The sequence below is a fragment of the Heptranchias perlo genome, chromosome 14 (assembly GCF_035084215.1).
Source record: "Heptranchias perlo isolate sHepPer1 chromosome 14, sHepPer1.hap1, whole genome shotgun sequence".
Taxonomy (NCBI): Eukaryota; Metazoa; Chordata; class Chondrichthyes; order Hexanchiformes; family Hexanchidae; genus Heptranchias; species Heptranchias perlo.
This window is the reverse complement of record NC_090338.1, coordinates 2,200,832-2,217,378: the sequence shown is the minus strand read 5'-3', so window position 1 is coordinate 2,217,378 and position 16,547 is coordinate 2,200,832. Positions and strand designations below refer to the sequence as shown.

The window sequence follows — 16,547 nt, the reverse complement described above, 5'->3', positions numbered from 1 at the left end:
AAACTCTAGAGAATACAACCCCAATTTGTGTAATCTCTCCTCGTAACTTGACCCTTGGAGTCCAGGTATCATTCTAGTAAACCTACGCTGCACTCCCTCCAAGGCCAATATGTCCTTCCGAAGGTGCGGTGCCCAGAACTGCTCACAGTACTCCAGGTGCGGTCTAACCAGGGTTTTGTATAGCTGCAGCATAACTTCTGCCCCCTTGTACTCTAGTCCTCTAGATATAAAGGCCAGCATTCCATTAGCCTTATTGATGATTTTCTGCACCTGTTCATGACACTTCAATGATCTATGTACCTGAACCGTAAGTCCCTTTGGACATCCACTGTTTTTAACTTAGAAAGTACCCTGTTCTATCCTTTTTTGATCCAAAGTGGATGACCTCACATTTGCCTGAATTGAATTCCATTTGCCACAGTTTTGCTGGAGTATTGTGCGCAGTTCTGGTCACCACATTACAGGACTGGAGAATTGCTCCGGAGAGAGTGCAGAGAAGATTTGCAAGAATGTTGCCAGGGATTGAAAATTGCAGCTACGAGGAGAGATTGGATTGGCTGGGGTTGTTTTCCTTGGAGCAGAGGAGGCTGAGGGGAGACTTGATTGAGGTGTACAAAATTATGAGGGGCCCAGATAGAGTAGACAGGAAGTACCTGTTTCCCCTAGTGGAGAGTTCGGCATCTCGAGGACACGGATTTAAGCTGATTGGCGGAAGGATTAGAGGGGACATGAGGAAAAACTTTTTTACCCAGAGGGTGGTGGGTGTATGGAATTCGCTGCCTGAATTGGTGGTAGAGGCAGGGACCCTCAACTCTTTTAAAAAGTACCTGGACCTGCACCTAAAGTGCTGTAAGCTGCAGGGCTACGGACCGGGTGCTGGAAGGTGGGATTAGAATGGGCACCTGGTTGTTCTTTGAGCCGGCGCGGACACGATGGGCCGAATGGCCCCCTTCTGTGCTGTATCTTTTCTATGGTTCCACCTCCTTCCACCTGGCAGAAACTAGGGGGAGGGAGTTGAAATGGAGCGGGCGATTTAACCTCTCCTTTCCCGACTGGAATTTTAAATTGCAGGCTCTGAGGACGCCTGTCCTGAGCTGGCGGGGCCCTTTTTAAATATACAGGTCGGACTCCAATGATGTCATGGGGGCACGGTCTGCAATTTTAACCTGAGCATCCGTGCCTTTTGTCACATCCAGTCTCCACTATTCCAATGCTCTCCTGTCCGGCCTCCCATCTTCCACCCTCTGTAAACTTGAGCTCATCCAAAACTCTGCTGCCCCGTATCCTAACTCGCACCAAGTCCCGTTCACCCAACACCCTCTGTGCTCACTGACCTACATTGGCTCCCGGTCCGGGAACACCTCGATTTTAAAATTCACATCCTTATTTTCAAATCCCTCCATGGCCTCGCCCCTCCCTATCTCTGTCACCTCCTCCAGCCCTACAACCCTCCGAGATCTCTGCACTCCTCCAATTCTGGCCTCTTGCGCATCCCTGATTTCCATCGCTCCACCATTGGCGGCCGTGCCTTCAGCTGCCTGGGCCCTAAGCTCTGGAATTCCCTCCCTAAACCTCTCCCCCCCTCTCTCTCCTCCTTTAAGACGCTCCTTAAAACCTACCTCTTTGACCAAGCTTTTGGTCACCTGTCCTAATATCTCCTTATGTGGCTCGGCGTCAAATTTTGTTTGATAATCGCTCCTGTGAAGCACCTTGGGACGTTTTACTACGCTAATGGCGCTATATAAATGCAAGTTGTTCTTGCTGTTGTTGAGCAGGGGAACATTGGCCATTCCCCTCCCCCCAGGCCAATCCTGCCGGGAACAGGAGCTGGGGCAGGAGGAGGCCCGTCACAGTGAGTTATTTGGAGTTTCCTTGTGGGCCAGGAGGGCCTTGGGCCTCCCCTGTTCTGGGATTCCTCCCCCCGACAATGACTCTCCCCCACCTCCCCCTGCCTTAGTTCCTCCAGGGTCCCCGACGAACCTGATTGAATTTTTTGAAGAGGTGACTAAAGTAGTGGACGTTGTTTATATGGACTTCCAGAAGGCATTCGATAAAGTCCCTCATAAGAGACTGTTGGCTAAAGTTGAAGTTCATGGAATTGAGGGCAAATTATTGACCTGGTTAGGAAATTGGCAGAGAGTAGGGATAATGGGCAGGTTCTCAAATTGGCAGGATGTGACTAGTGGAGTCCCACAGGGATCTGTGTTGGGGCCTCAACTATTCACTGTATTTATTAACGACTTAGATGATAGGATAGAGAGCCACACAGCCAAGTTTGCCGATGACACAAAGATAGGCAGCATTGTAAGCAGTGTAGATGGAAGCATAAAATTACAGAGAGATATTAATAGATTAAGTGAATGGGCAAAACTGTGGCAAATGGATTTCAATATAGGCAAGTGTGAGGTCATCCACTTTGGACCTAAAAAGGATCAATCAGAGTACTTTCTAAATGGTAAAAAGTTAAAAACAGTGGAGGCCCAAAGAGACTTAGGGGTTCAGGTACACAGATCATTGAAGTGTCATGGATGGGTACAGAAAATAATCAATAAGGCTAATGGAATGCTGGCCTTTATATCTAGAGGACTGGAGTACAAGGGGGCAGAAGTTATGCTGCAGCTATACAAAACCCTGGTTAGACCGCACCTGGAGTACTGTGAGCAGTTCTGGGCACCGCACCTTCGGAAGGACATATTGGCCTTGGAGGGAGTGCAGCGTAGGTTTACTAGAATGATACCCGGACTTCAAGGGTTAAATTACGAGGCGAGATTACACAAACTAGGGTTATATTCCCTGGAATTTAGAAGATTAAGGGGTGATTTGATCGAAGTTTTCAAGATATTAGTTTAAACTAATTTGGCAGGGGGATGGGCACCAGGATGTAGCGTTAGAAAGGAGAAACAAGGGGCACAAAGGATTGGGAGGGACAGATAGCACTAGAGCAAGAAATAGTACAGTATTAGGTAGGGATCAGATTAAGAGAGAGTACAAGGTGGTCTAAGACTGGTTTACAGTGCACGTGTAAACATATGACGTGTGGTAAACAAGGTCGGTGAGTTCCAGGCACAAATAGTCACATGGGAATATGATGTCATGGCGATAACGGAGACCTGACTCAAAAAAGGGCAGGATTGGGTACTAAATATTCCTGGATACAAGGTGTTCAGGAAAGATAGGGAAGGAAAGAAAGGAGGGCGGGTGGGGGGGGCAGAATTGATTAAGGAGAATTTTGCAGTGCTGGAGAGAGAGGATGTCCTGGAGGGGTCAAGGACAGAATCTATTTGGTTAGAGTTAAGAAATAAAAGAGGTGCCATTACACTACTGGGTGTATTCTATAGGCCACCAACTAATGGGAAGGATCTAGAGGAGCAAATTTGCAGGGAAATTACAGAGAGGTGCAAGAACTGTAGAATAGTGATAATGGGGGACTTCAACTATCCTAATATAGACTGGGATAGTAATAGTGTAAAGGACAGAGAGGGGGAGGAATTTCTGAAGTGTGTTCAGGAGAACTTTCTTGACCAGTACATTTCTGATCCAACGAGGAAGGAGCATTGCTGGATCTGGTTCTGGGGAATGAGGTGGGCCAAGTGCAGCAAGTGTCAGTGGAGGAACATTTAGGGAATAGTGATCATAATATCATCAGGTTTAAATTAGTTATGGAAAAGGACAAGGAGCAACCTAGAGTAAAAATACCCAATCGGAGGAGGGCCAATTTCAGTGGGTTGAGAATGGATCTGGCCCGGGTAAATTGGAATCAAAGAATGGCAGGCAAAACTGTAATCAAACAATGGGCGGCCTTTAAGGAGGAGATGGTTTGGGTACAGTCTAGGTACATTCCCACGAGGGAGAAAGGTAGGGCAACTAAAGCCAGAGCTCCCTGGACGACAAAAGAGATAGAGAGTAAGATGATGCAGAAAAAAGGGGGCGTTTGACAGATGTCAGGTTGATAATACAAGTGAGAACCAGGCTGAATATAGAAAGTACAGAGGGGAAGTGAAAAAGGAATTAAGAGGGACAAAGAGAGAGTATGAGAATAGACTGGTGGCCAACATAAAAGGGAATTCAAAAGTCTTCTACAGGAATGTAAATAGTAAACGGGTAGTAAGAGGAGGGGTGGGACCGATTAGGGACCAAAAAGGAGACCTACTCATGGAGGCAGAGGGCATGGCCGAGGTACTAAATGAGTACTTTGCGACTGTCTTTCTCAAGGAAGAAGATGCTGCCAAAGTCACAGTAAAAGAGGAGGTAGTTGAGATACTGGATGGGCTAAAAATTGATAAAGAGGAGGTACTGGAAAGGCTGGCTGTACTTAAATTAGATAAGTCACCCGGTCCGGATGGGATGCATCTTAGGTTGCTGAGGGAAGTAAGGGTGGAAATTGCGGAGGTACTGGCCATAATCTTCCAAACATCCGTAGATACAGGGGTGGTGCCAGAGGACTGGAGAATTGCAAATGTTACACCCTTGTTCAAAAAAGGGTGTAAGGATAAACCCAGCAACTACAGGCCAGTCAGTTTAACCTCGGTGGTGGGGAAACTTTTAGAAACGATAATCAGGGACAGAATTAACAGTCACTTGGACAAGTGTGGATTAATAAAGGAAAGCCAGCATGGATTTGTTAAAGGCAAATTGTGCTTAACTAAATTGATTGAGTTTTTTGGTGAGGTAACAGAGGGCAATGCAGTTGATGTTGTGTATATGGACTTTCGAAAAGAGTTTGATAAAGTGCTGCACAATAGGCTTGTCATCAAAGTTGAAGCCCATGGAATAAAAGGGGGCAGTGGCAGCATGGATACAGAATTGGCTCAGTGACAGGAAACAGAGAGTAGTGGTAATGGTTGTTTTTCGGACTGGAGGGAGGTGTACAGTGGTGTTCCCCAGGGGTTAGTGCTGGGACCACTGCTTTTCTTGATATATATTAATGACTTGGACTTGGGTGTTCAGGGCACAATTTCAAAATTTGCAGATGACACAAAACTTGGAAGTGTAGTGAACAGTGAGGAGGATAGTGATAGACTTCAAGAGGATATAGACAGGCTGGTGGAATGGGCGGACACGTGGCAGATGGAATTTAATGCAGAATGGTGTGAAGTGATACATTTTGGTAGGAAGAATGAGGAGAGGCAATATAAACTAAAGGGTACAATTCTAAAGGGGTGCAGGAACAGAGAGATCTGGAGGTGTTTGTGCACAAATCTTTGAAGGTGGCAGGACAGATTGCGAAAGTGGTTAAAAAAGCATACGGGATCCTGGGCTTTATAAATAGAGGCACAGAGTACAAAAGCAAGGAAGTTTTGGTGAATCTTTATAAAACACTGGTTCAGCCACATCTGGAATATTGTTTCCAGTTCTGGGCACCACACTTTAGGAAAGATGTGAAGGCCTTAGAGAGGGTGTGGAATTAAACCTTAATTAACTTCAATTTTAATATTTAATGGTACATTTCTGGTATTAGATACCTGAATGCCACAATTAAATCGACACCTTTTCACTTGTTGGCGGTGGAAACCATTTGTGGTGCCCAAATTTCCATGTATGTTGGGATATTGGAAATATATCGCCGTTCCTTCATAGTCGCTGGGTCAAAATCCTGGAACTCCCTTCCTAACAGCACTGTGGGAGAACCTTCACCACACGGACTGCAGCGGTTCAAGAAGGCGGCTCACCACCACCTTCTCGAGGGCAATTAGGGATGGGCAATAAATGCCGGCCTCGCCAGCGATGCCCACATACCGAAAATGAATAAAAATAATTAGAAGTGTCTGTGGAGAGGGAAGGGATTGGAGGGTGCAGTGAGAAGGTGGGGGGTGGGAGATATAGAAAAGTGGAACAGTAGGAAGATGATTCATGGACTTTGGAATTTACCCGGCTCTGGGCATTTAGGTACAGCACGGGTTAGATACAGAGTAAAGCTCCCTCTACACTGTCCCATCAAACACTCCCAGGGCAGGTACAGCACGGGTTAGATACAGAGTAAAGCTCCCTCTACACTGTCCCATCAAACACTCCCAGGGCAGGTACAGGGTTAGATACAGAGTAAAGCTCCCTCTACACTGTCCCATCAAACACTCCCAGGGCAAGTACAGCACGGGTTAGATACAGAGTAAAGCTCCCTCTACACTGTCCCATCAAACACTCCCAGGGCAGGTACAGCACGGGTTAGATACAGAGTAAAGCTCCCTCTACACTGTCCCATCAAACACTCCCAGGGGCAGGTACAGCACGGGTTAGATACAGAGTAAAGCTCCCTCTACACTGTCCCATCAAACAGTCCCCCAGAGGGGCGAGTCGGGGCCTGTGGCACTGAACCCCAGTGAGTGTCAGCATTGCCCATGGAGGAGGAATATTGTAGAGAAAAGTCCAGACAAGGCTTGATTTGAAGAGTCTTTTGCTGGTTTCTTAATATTGAAGGTTTTTGTGATGAAACCTGCAGGTACTTGTGCATGACGTGCGAGGTATTATAGATGAAGTTGTTGATATCTCCCTCCCCGGATCGAGCCCCACCCTGGGGTGTATATCAGGAAAGTGAATGTGTGCAGCCTGTGATTTCTGGCCCACATGACCGTGTGTCGGGAGACACTCCTGGAGCATTTACATCGTGCTGTTTCTCACTTCTGATTTTTGCTACAATTCTAAATTACAAGGAGAAGCTGAGCTGCAAACTCAGAGACTGTGGCTGCTGCGGTCTGATACACCTCCCAGTGTCTGATCACAGGATAGCAGAGAGCAGACAGTCTCCTGCCATCCACCTTACCTCCAGTCTGGTAATCAATGTGGATCAGAATCCCTGTGTGTGTCTGTGGGTATGTGTCTGTGTGGGTGCGTGTCTGTGTGAGTGTGTGTGTGGGTGTGTGTCTGTGTATGCGTGTATGTACAGGTGTGTGCCTGTGTGTCTGTGTGTTTGTATGTTTCTGTGTATTTGTGTCTGTGTGTGGGTGCCTGTGTGTGTACGTATGCATGGGTCTGTGTCTGTGAGTCTGTGTCTGTGTGTGTGTCTCGGTATCTGTGTGTGTATGTGCGTGTCTGTCAGCGTCTATGTGTGTGTCTGTATTTGTTTCTGTATGTGTGTCTCTGTATGTGTGTGTGTATGTGCCTCAATGTATGTCTGTGTGTGTCTCTGTATATGTGAGTCTCTGTAAGTGTGTTTTTGAGAGAGCCCTGCCCACAAACCCACCCAATCACATTATCCTGGAGCAGTTTCCATCTCAGCAATACATTTAAATAATGTTTGTTTCAAACAAATGAAACGATGAACTTGCTCACAGGAAATATTTAATGATAGAAGTTTAATGTTACAGAAAACAGGACGGTATTCTTGGGGTGAGCAATCCTTCACGTGAAGCAAGTACACAGCTGTTTACAACATCTACAATCCTACATCCTGGCTTGTTTATTCTGCTCTGGTTTTATCCCACACATGCTTTGTTCCCTCCCAATTCGGGGAGATTTTCCACTCCCTTTCACAAATATTCTTTCCTGTTCTGCAGGAGTTAAAGTTCCGTGCTGAAAGTCGAGCGAGAATCAATTTCTCGGCCATCGTGCGATGGAATCTCTGGTGTAGAAATGCATCCCTGGCACAGGATGCCTCTGGTCCAAACACCACAGGAGCTGCTGGACAAGAAAAGACCACGGTCCATATAGTTCACCTTCTCCCATCCTGGGAGTCGCTCGACACAACGATAATGGAGTTGTTGACTAATCATAGCGATCAATCATAGGAACTGGAGGAGGACATTCAGCCCCTCGAGCCTGCTCTGTCATTCAGTTGGATCATGGCTGATCTGTACCTCTGCTCCAATCACCTGCCTTCGCTCCATATCTATCGATCTCAGTCTTGAAAGCTCCAATTATCCCCCAGCATCCATGGCCTTTTGGAGAAGAGTGTTCCACATTTCCACCACGCTTTGTGTGAAAAAAATCTCGATCAGTTAGTTTACAACAGGCCCAGACATGAGGTGAGGAATACCCCCAGTGGTTTGGAAACCATGGGTCCAAAGTCATCTGTCCCTCCCGAGCCTGTTACACTCACCATATCATGTCTCAAATTACTCGTACACTGGATCCCAAAATATTATTGTCTGAATTAACCTATCTAATATATCACAAGGTCCAGAACATTCGGGACAAGTAGATCAAAGAGTAGGATGTGGACCTGATGAGTGAGAGCTTCCATAGAAAGAACAGAGGAATGACGTACAAATTGGTTAAAAGCTCGACCGCTACTATCTCCGAACAGTAGTCCAGGGTTCAGGTTCACTCGGGCAGTTGTGTTGGGAGTTTGGTGCCCAAACTTTGAGAACTCAGAGTGAGATTGTCCTTCCGCTGTGAGCGCCAATCGATTGGGACCTGAGCTGGGCGGTTTCACTTCTTCACGTGTTGGTCACAGAGCGCGAGAGGTGGGAGCTGCAGAGTGAGGAGCTCTGTGGCCGTTGTGGATTCAGACTGCCTGCTGATTTGGACGTATTGCAGCTTCCCAGCATGGACACTTCCTGCTGCCGCGGCCCTGCTTTCACCGTGATTAGCGAGTCTTCGTAACACAACTTTGAAGGTGTTAATTATAAAAAGTCCGCTTTGAAAACGTCCTGACAGTAGGTTTTATATGATGGGGTTCACTGCTGTACTAAGATAAAAGAAGACACCTAGAGGAGAGGAAAGTATTTCAATCAGCGAATCATAGAATCGCACAGAAAGAGGCCATTCGGCCCATCGTGCCTGTGCCGGCTCTTTGAAGTGCTATTCAATTAGTCCCATTCCCCCGCTCTTTTCCCATAAGTCTGTAAATTTTTCTCCTTCAGGTATTTATCCAATTCCCTTTTGAAAGTTATTATTGAATCTGCTTCCACCGCCCTTTCAGGCAGCGCATTCCAGATCAGAACAACTCGCTGCGTAAAAAAAATTTGCCTCATCTCCCCTCTGGTGCTTTTGCCAATTATTTTAAATCTGTGTCCTTTGGTTACCAACCCTCCTGCCACTGGAAACAGTTTCTCCTTATTTACCCGATCAAAACTGTTCATGATTTTGAAAATGAGGTGCCAACCTGGTGAAGCTACAACTCAGGACTACATGCATGCTAAACAGCGGAAGCAACATGCTATAGACAGAGCTAAGCGATTCCACAACCAACGGATCAGATCAAAGCTCTGCAGTCCTGCCACATCCAGTCGTGAATGGTGGTGGACAATTAAACAACTAACGGGAGGAGGAGGCTCTGTAAACATCCCCATCCTCAATGCTGGTGGAGTCCAGCACGTGAGTGCAAAAGACAAGGCTGAAGCATTTGCAACCATCTTCAGCCAGAAGTGCCAAGTGGATGATCCATCTCGGCCTCCTCCCGATATCCCCACCATCACAGAAGCCAGTCTTCAGCCAATTCGATTCACTCCACGTGATATCAAGAAACGGCTGAGTGCACTGGATACAGCAAAGGCTATGGACCCCGACAACATCCCGGCTGTAGTGCTGAAGACTTGTGCTCCAGAACTAGCTGCGCCTCTAGCCAAACTGTTCCAGTACAGCTACAACACTGGCATCTACCCAACAATGTGGAAAATTGCCCAGGTATGTCCTGTCCACAAAAAGCAGGACAAATCCAATCCGGCCAATTACCGCCCCATCAGTCTACTCTCAATTATCAGCAAAGTGATGGAAGGTGTCGTCAACAGTGCTATCAAGCGGCACTTACTCACCAATAAGCTGCTCACCGATGGTACACACTGCAGCCACAGTGCGCCGGTGGTGAAGGGAGTGAATGTTTAGGGTGGTGGATGGGGTGCCAATCAAGCGGGCTGCTTTGTCCTGGATGGTGTCGAGCTTCTTGAGTGTTGTTGGAGCTGCACTCATCCAGGCAAGTGGAGAGTATTCCATCACACTCCTGACTTGTGCCTTGTAGATGGTGGAAAGGCTTTGGGGAGTCAGGAGGTGAGTCACTCGCCGCAGAATACCCAGCCTCTGACCTGCTCTTGTAGCCACAGTATTTATATGGCTGGTCCAGTTAAGTTTCTGGTCAATGGTGTCCCCCAGGATATTGATGGTGGGGGATTCGGCGATGGTAATGCCGTTGAATGTCAAGGGGAGGTGGTTAGACTCTCTCTTGTTGGAGATGGTCATTGCCTGGCACTTGTCTGGTGCAAATGTTACTTGCCACTTATCTTGGGCACTGTGTCCAGTTCTGGTCACCAAGACACAAGGGAGACCATCAAACGCTGGAGACAGTGCAGAGAGGAGCCACTGGACCAATCCCTAGTGTTTGAGATCTATTTTATGAGGAAAGAATGAAGAAACTAAAACTTTTCCGCCTCGATAGATGACCTGATAGGGGTGTGGAAGATAGTAACTGGTACAGAAAAGGTAAATCCAGACTAAATAACAAAACCAAATTGTGAGAGTAGAACAGGGGCCACGGGGGGGGGGGGGGCGGGGGTGAAATTCGCACAGCGTTTGATCGCGAATCGGCGTCCAGGTTTACCCCTCGCCCGATTTTACACCTCGCCCGGTTTACACCTCGCCCGGTTTTGCGCCTCGCCCGGTTTACACCTCGCCCGATTTTACACCTCGCCCGGTTTTGCGCCTCGCCCGGTTTTACGCCTCGCCCGGTTTTACACCTCGCCCGGTTTACACCTCGCCCGATTTTACGCCTCGCCCGGTTTTGCGCCTCGCCCGGTTTTACACCTCGCCCGATTTTACACCTCGCCCGGTTTTACACCTCGCCCCGTTTACGCCTCGCCCGGTTTTACACCTCGCCCGGTTTACACCTCGCCCGGTTTTACACCTCGCCCCGTTTACGCCTCGCCCGGTTTTACGCCTCGCCCGGTTTTGCGCCTCGCCCGGTTTACACCTCGCCCGATTTTACACCTCGCCCGGTTTTACACCTCGCCCGGTTTTACACCTCGCCCTGTTTACACCTCACCCGGTTTTACCCCTCGCCCGGTTTTACCCCTCGCCCTGTTTACACCTCGCCCGGTTTTCTTTCTCATTGAAGTCAATAGAAAATGAAATCGGGCAGAGTATAAAACAGGCTGTGCATTCGCTATCGAAAGATTTCTGCTTCCCCGTTTGCCCAGGACGGATTTCAACCTCACAGCTTTAAACTATTAACAGGAAGTTCTTTTTCAAACAACAACAACCTGCATTTATATAGTGCGTTTAACATAGTAAAATGTCCCAAGGTGCTTCACAGGAGTGATTATCAAACAAAATTTGACACTGAGCCGTGTAAGGAGATATTAGGACAGGTGACCAAAAGCTTGGTCAAAGAGGTAGGTTTTAAGGAGAGTCTTTAAGGAGGAGAGAGAGGCGGAGAGGTTTAGGGAGGGAATTCCAGAGCTTAGGGCACAGGCAGCTGAAGGCACGGCCGCCAATGGTGGAGCGATGAAAATCAGGGATGTATTCAACATTTGGAATGGAGTCTCCTGGTTGGAGCATTGAGGGCAAAAACCCTGGAATCGTTTAAAAAACGGAAGGAGGGAGATGGGGAGTGGAAATTACCAAAAACAGTGACAAATGTCGGTCCATGTACAGAGCTAATTCCAAACTAATGGAGCGAGTGGGATCAGCCTGTGCCGGCACCGGGAGTAGCGGAGGGGGTTAATCCTGGAGCCGATGGGAGCGAGTAAAGCAGGAATGAGAAGGTCCAAGTTGGCACTTACCCTGATGCTCATCAAACAGTAAAGGGCACTGATCACTCCCACAGGCAGGATGTCGAAGAGGAACGCTGTGCCCTGGACGATGTACCGGGAAATCCAGAGCGGCTTCACCACAGTACAAGTGGCTGATTTGAGCAGCACGCTGCCATTGGGCAGAGCCCCGAACTCCAGGCCGTGGATGGAGGTGTTGGCGATGGAGAGCAGCGGGGACAGGAGCCACGGCAGGGCGATGGTCTTCAGGGCTCGCCGCCTGCCGCTGCTGGACTTGGCCCTGAACGGGTGCACCATCGCCGCGTGCCTCTCCACACTCAGAGCCGTCACATTGAGCACCGAGGCAAAGCAGGACATCTCGAAGAGGGAAGTCCTGAAGTAGGAACCGACCAGACCCAGTCAGAATGGGTAGTTTCTCCACATCTCATAGGCCCCCAGAGGGAGTCCGAAGAGCAGCAAAAGGGGGTCAGAGACGGCCAGGCTGAAGAGGTAGAAGTTATTCGGGCTCTTCATGCCTTTAGTCTTCAGGATGACCAGACAGATGAGCAGATTGCCCACCATCCCAATCAGGAATATCAGCATCGACCAGGTTCATGGGCAGCAAGACAGGACACCCTCTGGGACCACACAGGAAGGTCAGGTAATCCTCTGCGTCACTCAAATAGCTCATCAAGAAATCAGCTTCAGGAGCATTTGCCAATAATGAGGAATTCCTTTTCCAGCTCATGCTAATTCCCTGAACTTCTTCCTTGCTTCTCCTTGTTGTTGTTCCAGTAACTTGCGGAGTTTGTTTCTTTTGAGTGACGACAGATGTTCACCCAGGGCAATGGCAGACTGAGGTTGGACAGAGAAGCTTAACCCTTTGCTCACTGATTGGTACAAGGCTGTCCAATCACACTTCAGCCTTGAATCAAGTGGTGTGATTGGCTCCCAACTCTGACAATTAGAGATTTAACCATAAATACTTGAAGGAGAAAAATTTGCAGGGCTATGGGGAAAGGGCGGGGGAGTGGGACTAATTGGATAGCTCTTTCAAAGAGCCAGTACAGGCACGATGGGCCGAATGGCCTTTTGTGCTGTATCGTTCTATGATTCTATGAACCATGACAAAAATGATTAAAAATGTAATTCAGAGAATCATAGAATGATACAGCACAGAATGAGGCCATTCGGCCCATCGTGCCTGTGCCGGCTCTTTGAAAGAGCTCTCCAATTAGTCCCACTCCCCTGCCCTTTATCCAATTCCCCTTTTGAAAGTTAAGAGTACATCCCAAAAAAACATATTTCTTGGTCTCCACAACTTACACCAGTGAACACCCCTCAATGTCTAATTAATACCCACTTTTATCTTAGTCATTATTCATTCTGAACTATTTCATTCCAAAGGAATTAAAGGTGCAGAAAGATCCCAGCCGGGTGATGTTGTGATGAGGCTTTTCCAACCTGTGACCATTCTGCTGACTGCAAGTTCATCAAATGAACTTTTATTTCCGTTTCATGAATGAAGAGAAGTCAGATAATGTAGAGAAATGTGATCCGGGGGGTGATTTTAAACCCCAAGAACGGGTGGGTTTGGAACGGGAAAATATTTGGTTTTTGGGTTGCGACCACAACCCGGTTTATTCCCGGATTTAACGTCGGTGCGGAAAAGGCCAGGCTTCCCACCGGGAATGCAAAGATCCGAAAATTTTGCAGTTGCGACCCAAAAAACCAAATATTTTCAACTCCCACCCGTCCCCAACCCACCCGTTCTTGGGGTTTAAAATCACCCCCAAATGTTGAAGTAAAAACATTGGGTCCTGGAATGTCCTCCGTGGACGCAACCCGGAGGTTAGACCCGAAAATGTGCCCACTCTGCCGGTGTCCAGTTACACCCCATTTCCCTCGAATATACCCGAGTATAAAATAGGCATAAATCAGTGTAAACAATCAGGGGGAAGGAGAGCACCGAGCTCACACTTTATATTCCTTCTTTAAGTACGAAAAGTTTCAACTCATTTAACAATCATTCATGCACATCAGGCACGGTGCATTTAAAGACCTGCAATCGAGGAAGCTTTTCAATATTTAATGTGACTGATAACTGATGCCATAAAAATCCATTCAAAGGAACAAAAAATGCGGAGCTGGTCTTACAGTGCAGCCCTCAGCACTCCCTCAGTACTGACCCTCCGACAGTGCAGCACTCCCTCAGTACTGACCCTCCGACAGTGCAGCACTCCCTCAGTACTGACCCTCCGACAGTGCAGCACTCCCTCAGTACTGACCCTCCGACAGTGCAGCACTCCCTCAGTACTGACCCTCCGACAGTGCAGCACTCCCTCAGTACTGACCCTCCGACAGTGCAGCACTCCCTCAGTACTGACCCTCCGACAGTGCAGCGCTCCCTCAGTACTGACCCTCCGACAGTGCAGCGCTCCCTCAGTACTGACCCTCTGACAGTGCAGCACTCCCTCAGTACTGACCCTCCGACAGTGCAGCGCTCCCTCAGTACTGACCCTCCGACAGTGCAGCGCTCCCTCAGTACTGACCCTCCGACAGTGCAGCGCTCCCTCAGTACTGACCCTCCGACAGTGCAGCGCTCCCTCAGTACTGACCCTCCGACAGTGCAGCGCTCCCTCAGTACTGACCCTCCGACAGTGCAGCACTCCCTCAGTACCGACCCTCCGACAGTGCAGCACTCCCTCAGTACTGACCCTCCGACAGTGCAGCTCTCCCTCAGTACTGACCCTCCGACAGTGCAGCGCTCCCTCAGTACTGACCCTCTTACAGTGCAGTGCTCCCTCAGTACCGACCCTCCGACAGTGCAGCGCTCCCTCAGTACTGACCCTCCGACAGTGCAGCGCTCCCTCAGTACTGACCCTCCGACAGTGCAGCGCTCCCTCAGTACTGACCCTCCGACAGTGCAGCGCTCCCTCAGTACTGACCCTCCGACAGTGCAGCGCTCCCTCAGTACTGACCCTCCGACAGTGCAGCACTCCCTCAGTACCGACCCTCCGACAGTGCAGCACTCCCTCAGTACTGACCCTCCGACAGTGCAGCTCTCCCTCAGTACTGACCCTCCGACAGTGCAGCGCTCCCTCAGTACTGACCCTCTTACAGTGCAGTGCTCCCTCAGTACCGACCCTCCGACAGTGCAGCGCTCCCTCAGTACTGACCCTCCGACAGTGCAGCGCTCCCCCAGCACTGCATTGGAATGTGGCCTCGATTTTATGCTCATTACTGTTTGTGGAGAAGCGTTCGGGCAGAGGGATCGATAGATGAAAGTAAAGATTTGAGGAGATTTGTGTGTATCGTGCCTACGCGCATGACTCACTTACGCCCAAAATTCCACAATTGCGCGAGTCTCTGGGCGCGAATAAGCAGGAAATTCCCCGCCATGTTGGCTTGTTTTAGCAATAAGGGGCCCTAGTTCTCCCCTCCAGATTTCTCCGCTCCTCTCCTGAAGGCGTAGACTCGGTCTGGGGTACAGTTCCACAGGCAACAAGCGCCCTCTGCACCCACACCCAGCTGACTCATGTGTGAGCCCAGGCTATTCTACAACAAGGGGCATCGGAGCTGAGTCCAAGCCTGGCCTCTCCCAACATCCACATGTTCACTTTCCAGCTGGGGGTCACAAGATTCGGGATTAGAAGAGAAACCTAGCATTAACCCTTTCATTTCCCAACATTCAGTCAACTACTGACTCCATTTTGAGGACACATTCTGAGGGAGTTACTCCTACAATATCCTAGTGGAGGCCAAAGAGCCAATCCCCAGTATCCAATGATCCCTGGGGTTGGAAAGACAGCTGGGGTCAGGGGGCATCCAGACAGGCAGAATTCCAGACACCTCAGGTCATCCCAGATATTCCTAGTGACTGCACAATAAATGTGGGACAGAGTTCAGTCATCGCCCCCCCACCCAGTGATAGCTTTATGAGTAATTTGAGACATGACGTGTGGTGCGTGTAACAGGCTCGGGAGGAACAGGTGACTTTGGACCTCTGGTTCCCAAAACTCTCCCCCACTGGGGGTTTCCTCACCTCGTGTCTGGGTCTGTTGGAGAATAATTGGTGGAGATTGATTACTACAATTAATCAACAACTCCATTATTGTCGATTCGAGCGACTCCCGGGATGGGAGAAGGTGAACGAGATGGACCCTGGTCTTTATTCATTCAGCAATTCCTATGTTCTGGAAATGTTGCTAACTACAAGTATCGAGACTTTAATCTGTTCAGTGGACTGTCTAATGCTGGTAATGTGTCAGAAATCTTAGAAGCCTGATCTTAAATTAATCTCACCAATTTCTATCAATCTCAGACACTGATCTCGACTGTAAATTCATAACGAGCAAGCAGTTAATGGGGAATTAATGTGAGATAACAGAAATGCCTTTATAACCTCTTATCCATTTCATTAATTAACCTCATCTACTAATTATTTGCACGCTCAATGTTTAAGTGAAGCTAACTATGATTCTATGGTTAATAAACAATTGTTGGCGCATGTCTTGGTGCGACCACACCTGGAGTATCAGTTATACAGGACCTTGGTGAGATCACACCTGGGGTACTGTGTGCAGTTTTGGTCTCCTTACCTAGGAAAGGATATACTTGCCATAGAGGGAGTGCAGTGAAGGTTCACCAGACTGATTCCTGGGATGGCAGGACTGTCGTATGAGGAGAGATTGGGTCGACTCGGCCTGTATTCACTCGAGTTTAGAAGAATGAGAGGGGATCTCATTGAAACATATAAAATTCTGACAGGGCGAGACAGACTGGATGCAGGGAGGATGTTTCCCCTGGCTGGGGGGTCCAGAACGAGGGGTCACAGTCTCAGGATACGGGGTAGGACATTTAGGACTGAGATGAGGAGAAATTTCTTCACTCAGAGGGTGGTGAACCTGTGGAATTCTCTTCCACAGAAGG

General features: G+C 48.6%; 1 protein-coding gene across 1 annotated transcript; it reads right to left on the bottom strand.

The window, feature by feature from the left end:
- Positions 1-8,372: 8,372 nt before the first annotated feature.
- On the bottom strand, positions 8,373-12,363 carry LOC137332624 (neuromedin-U receptor 2-like). Its single transcript, XM_067996581.1, is given in 3 exon segments — positions 8,373-8,543; positions 11,649-12,219; positions 12,221-12,363. Coding segments are annotated over 3 exon segments (885 nt in total).
- Positions 12,364-16,547: the final 4,184 nt, after the last annotated feature.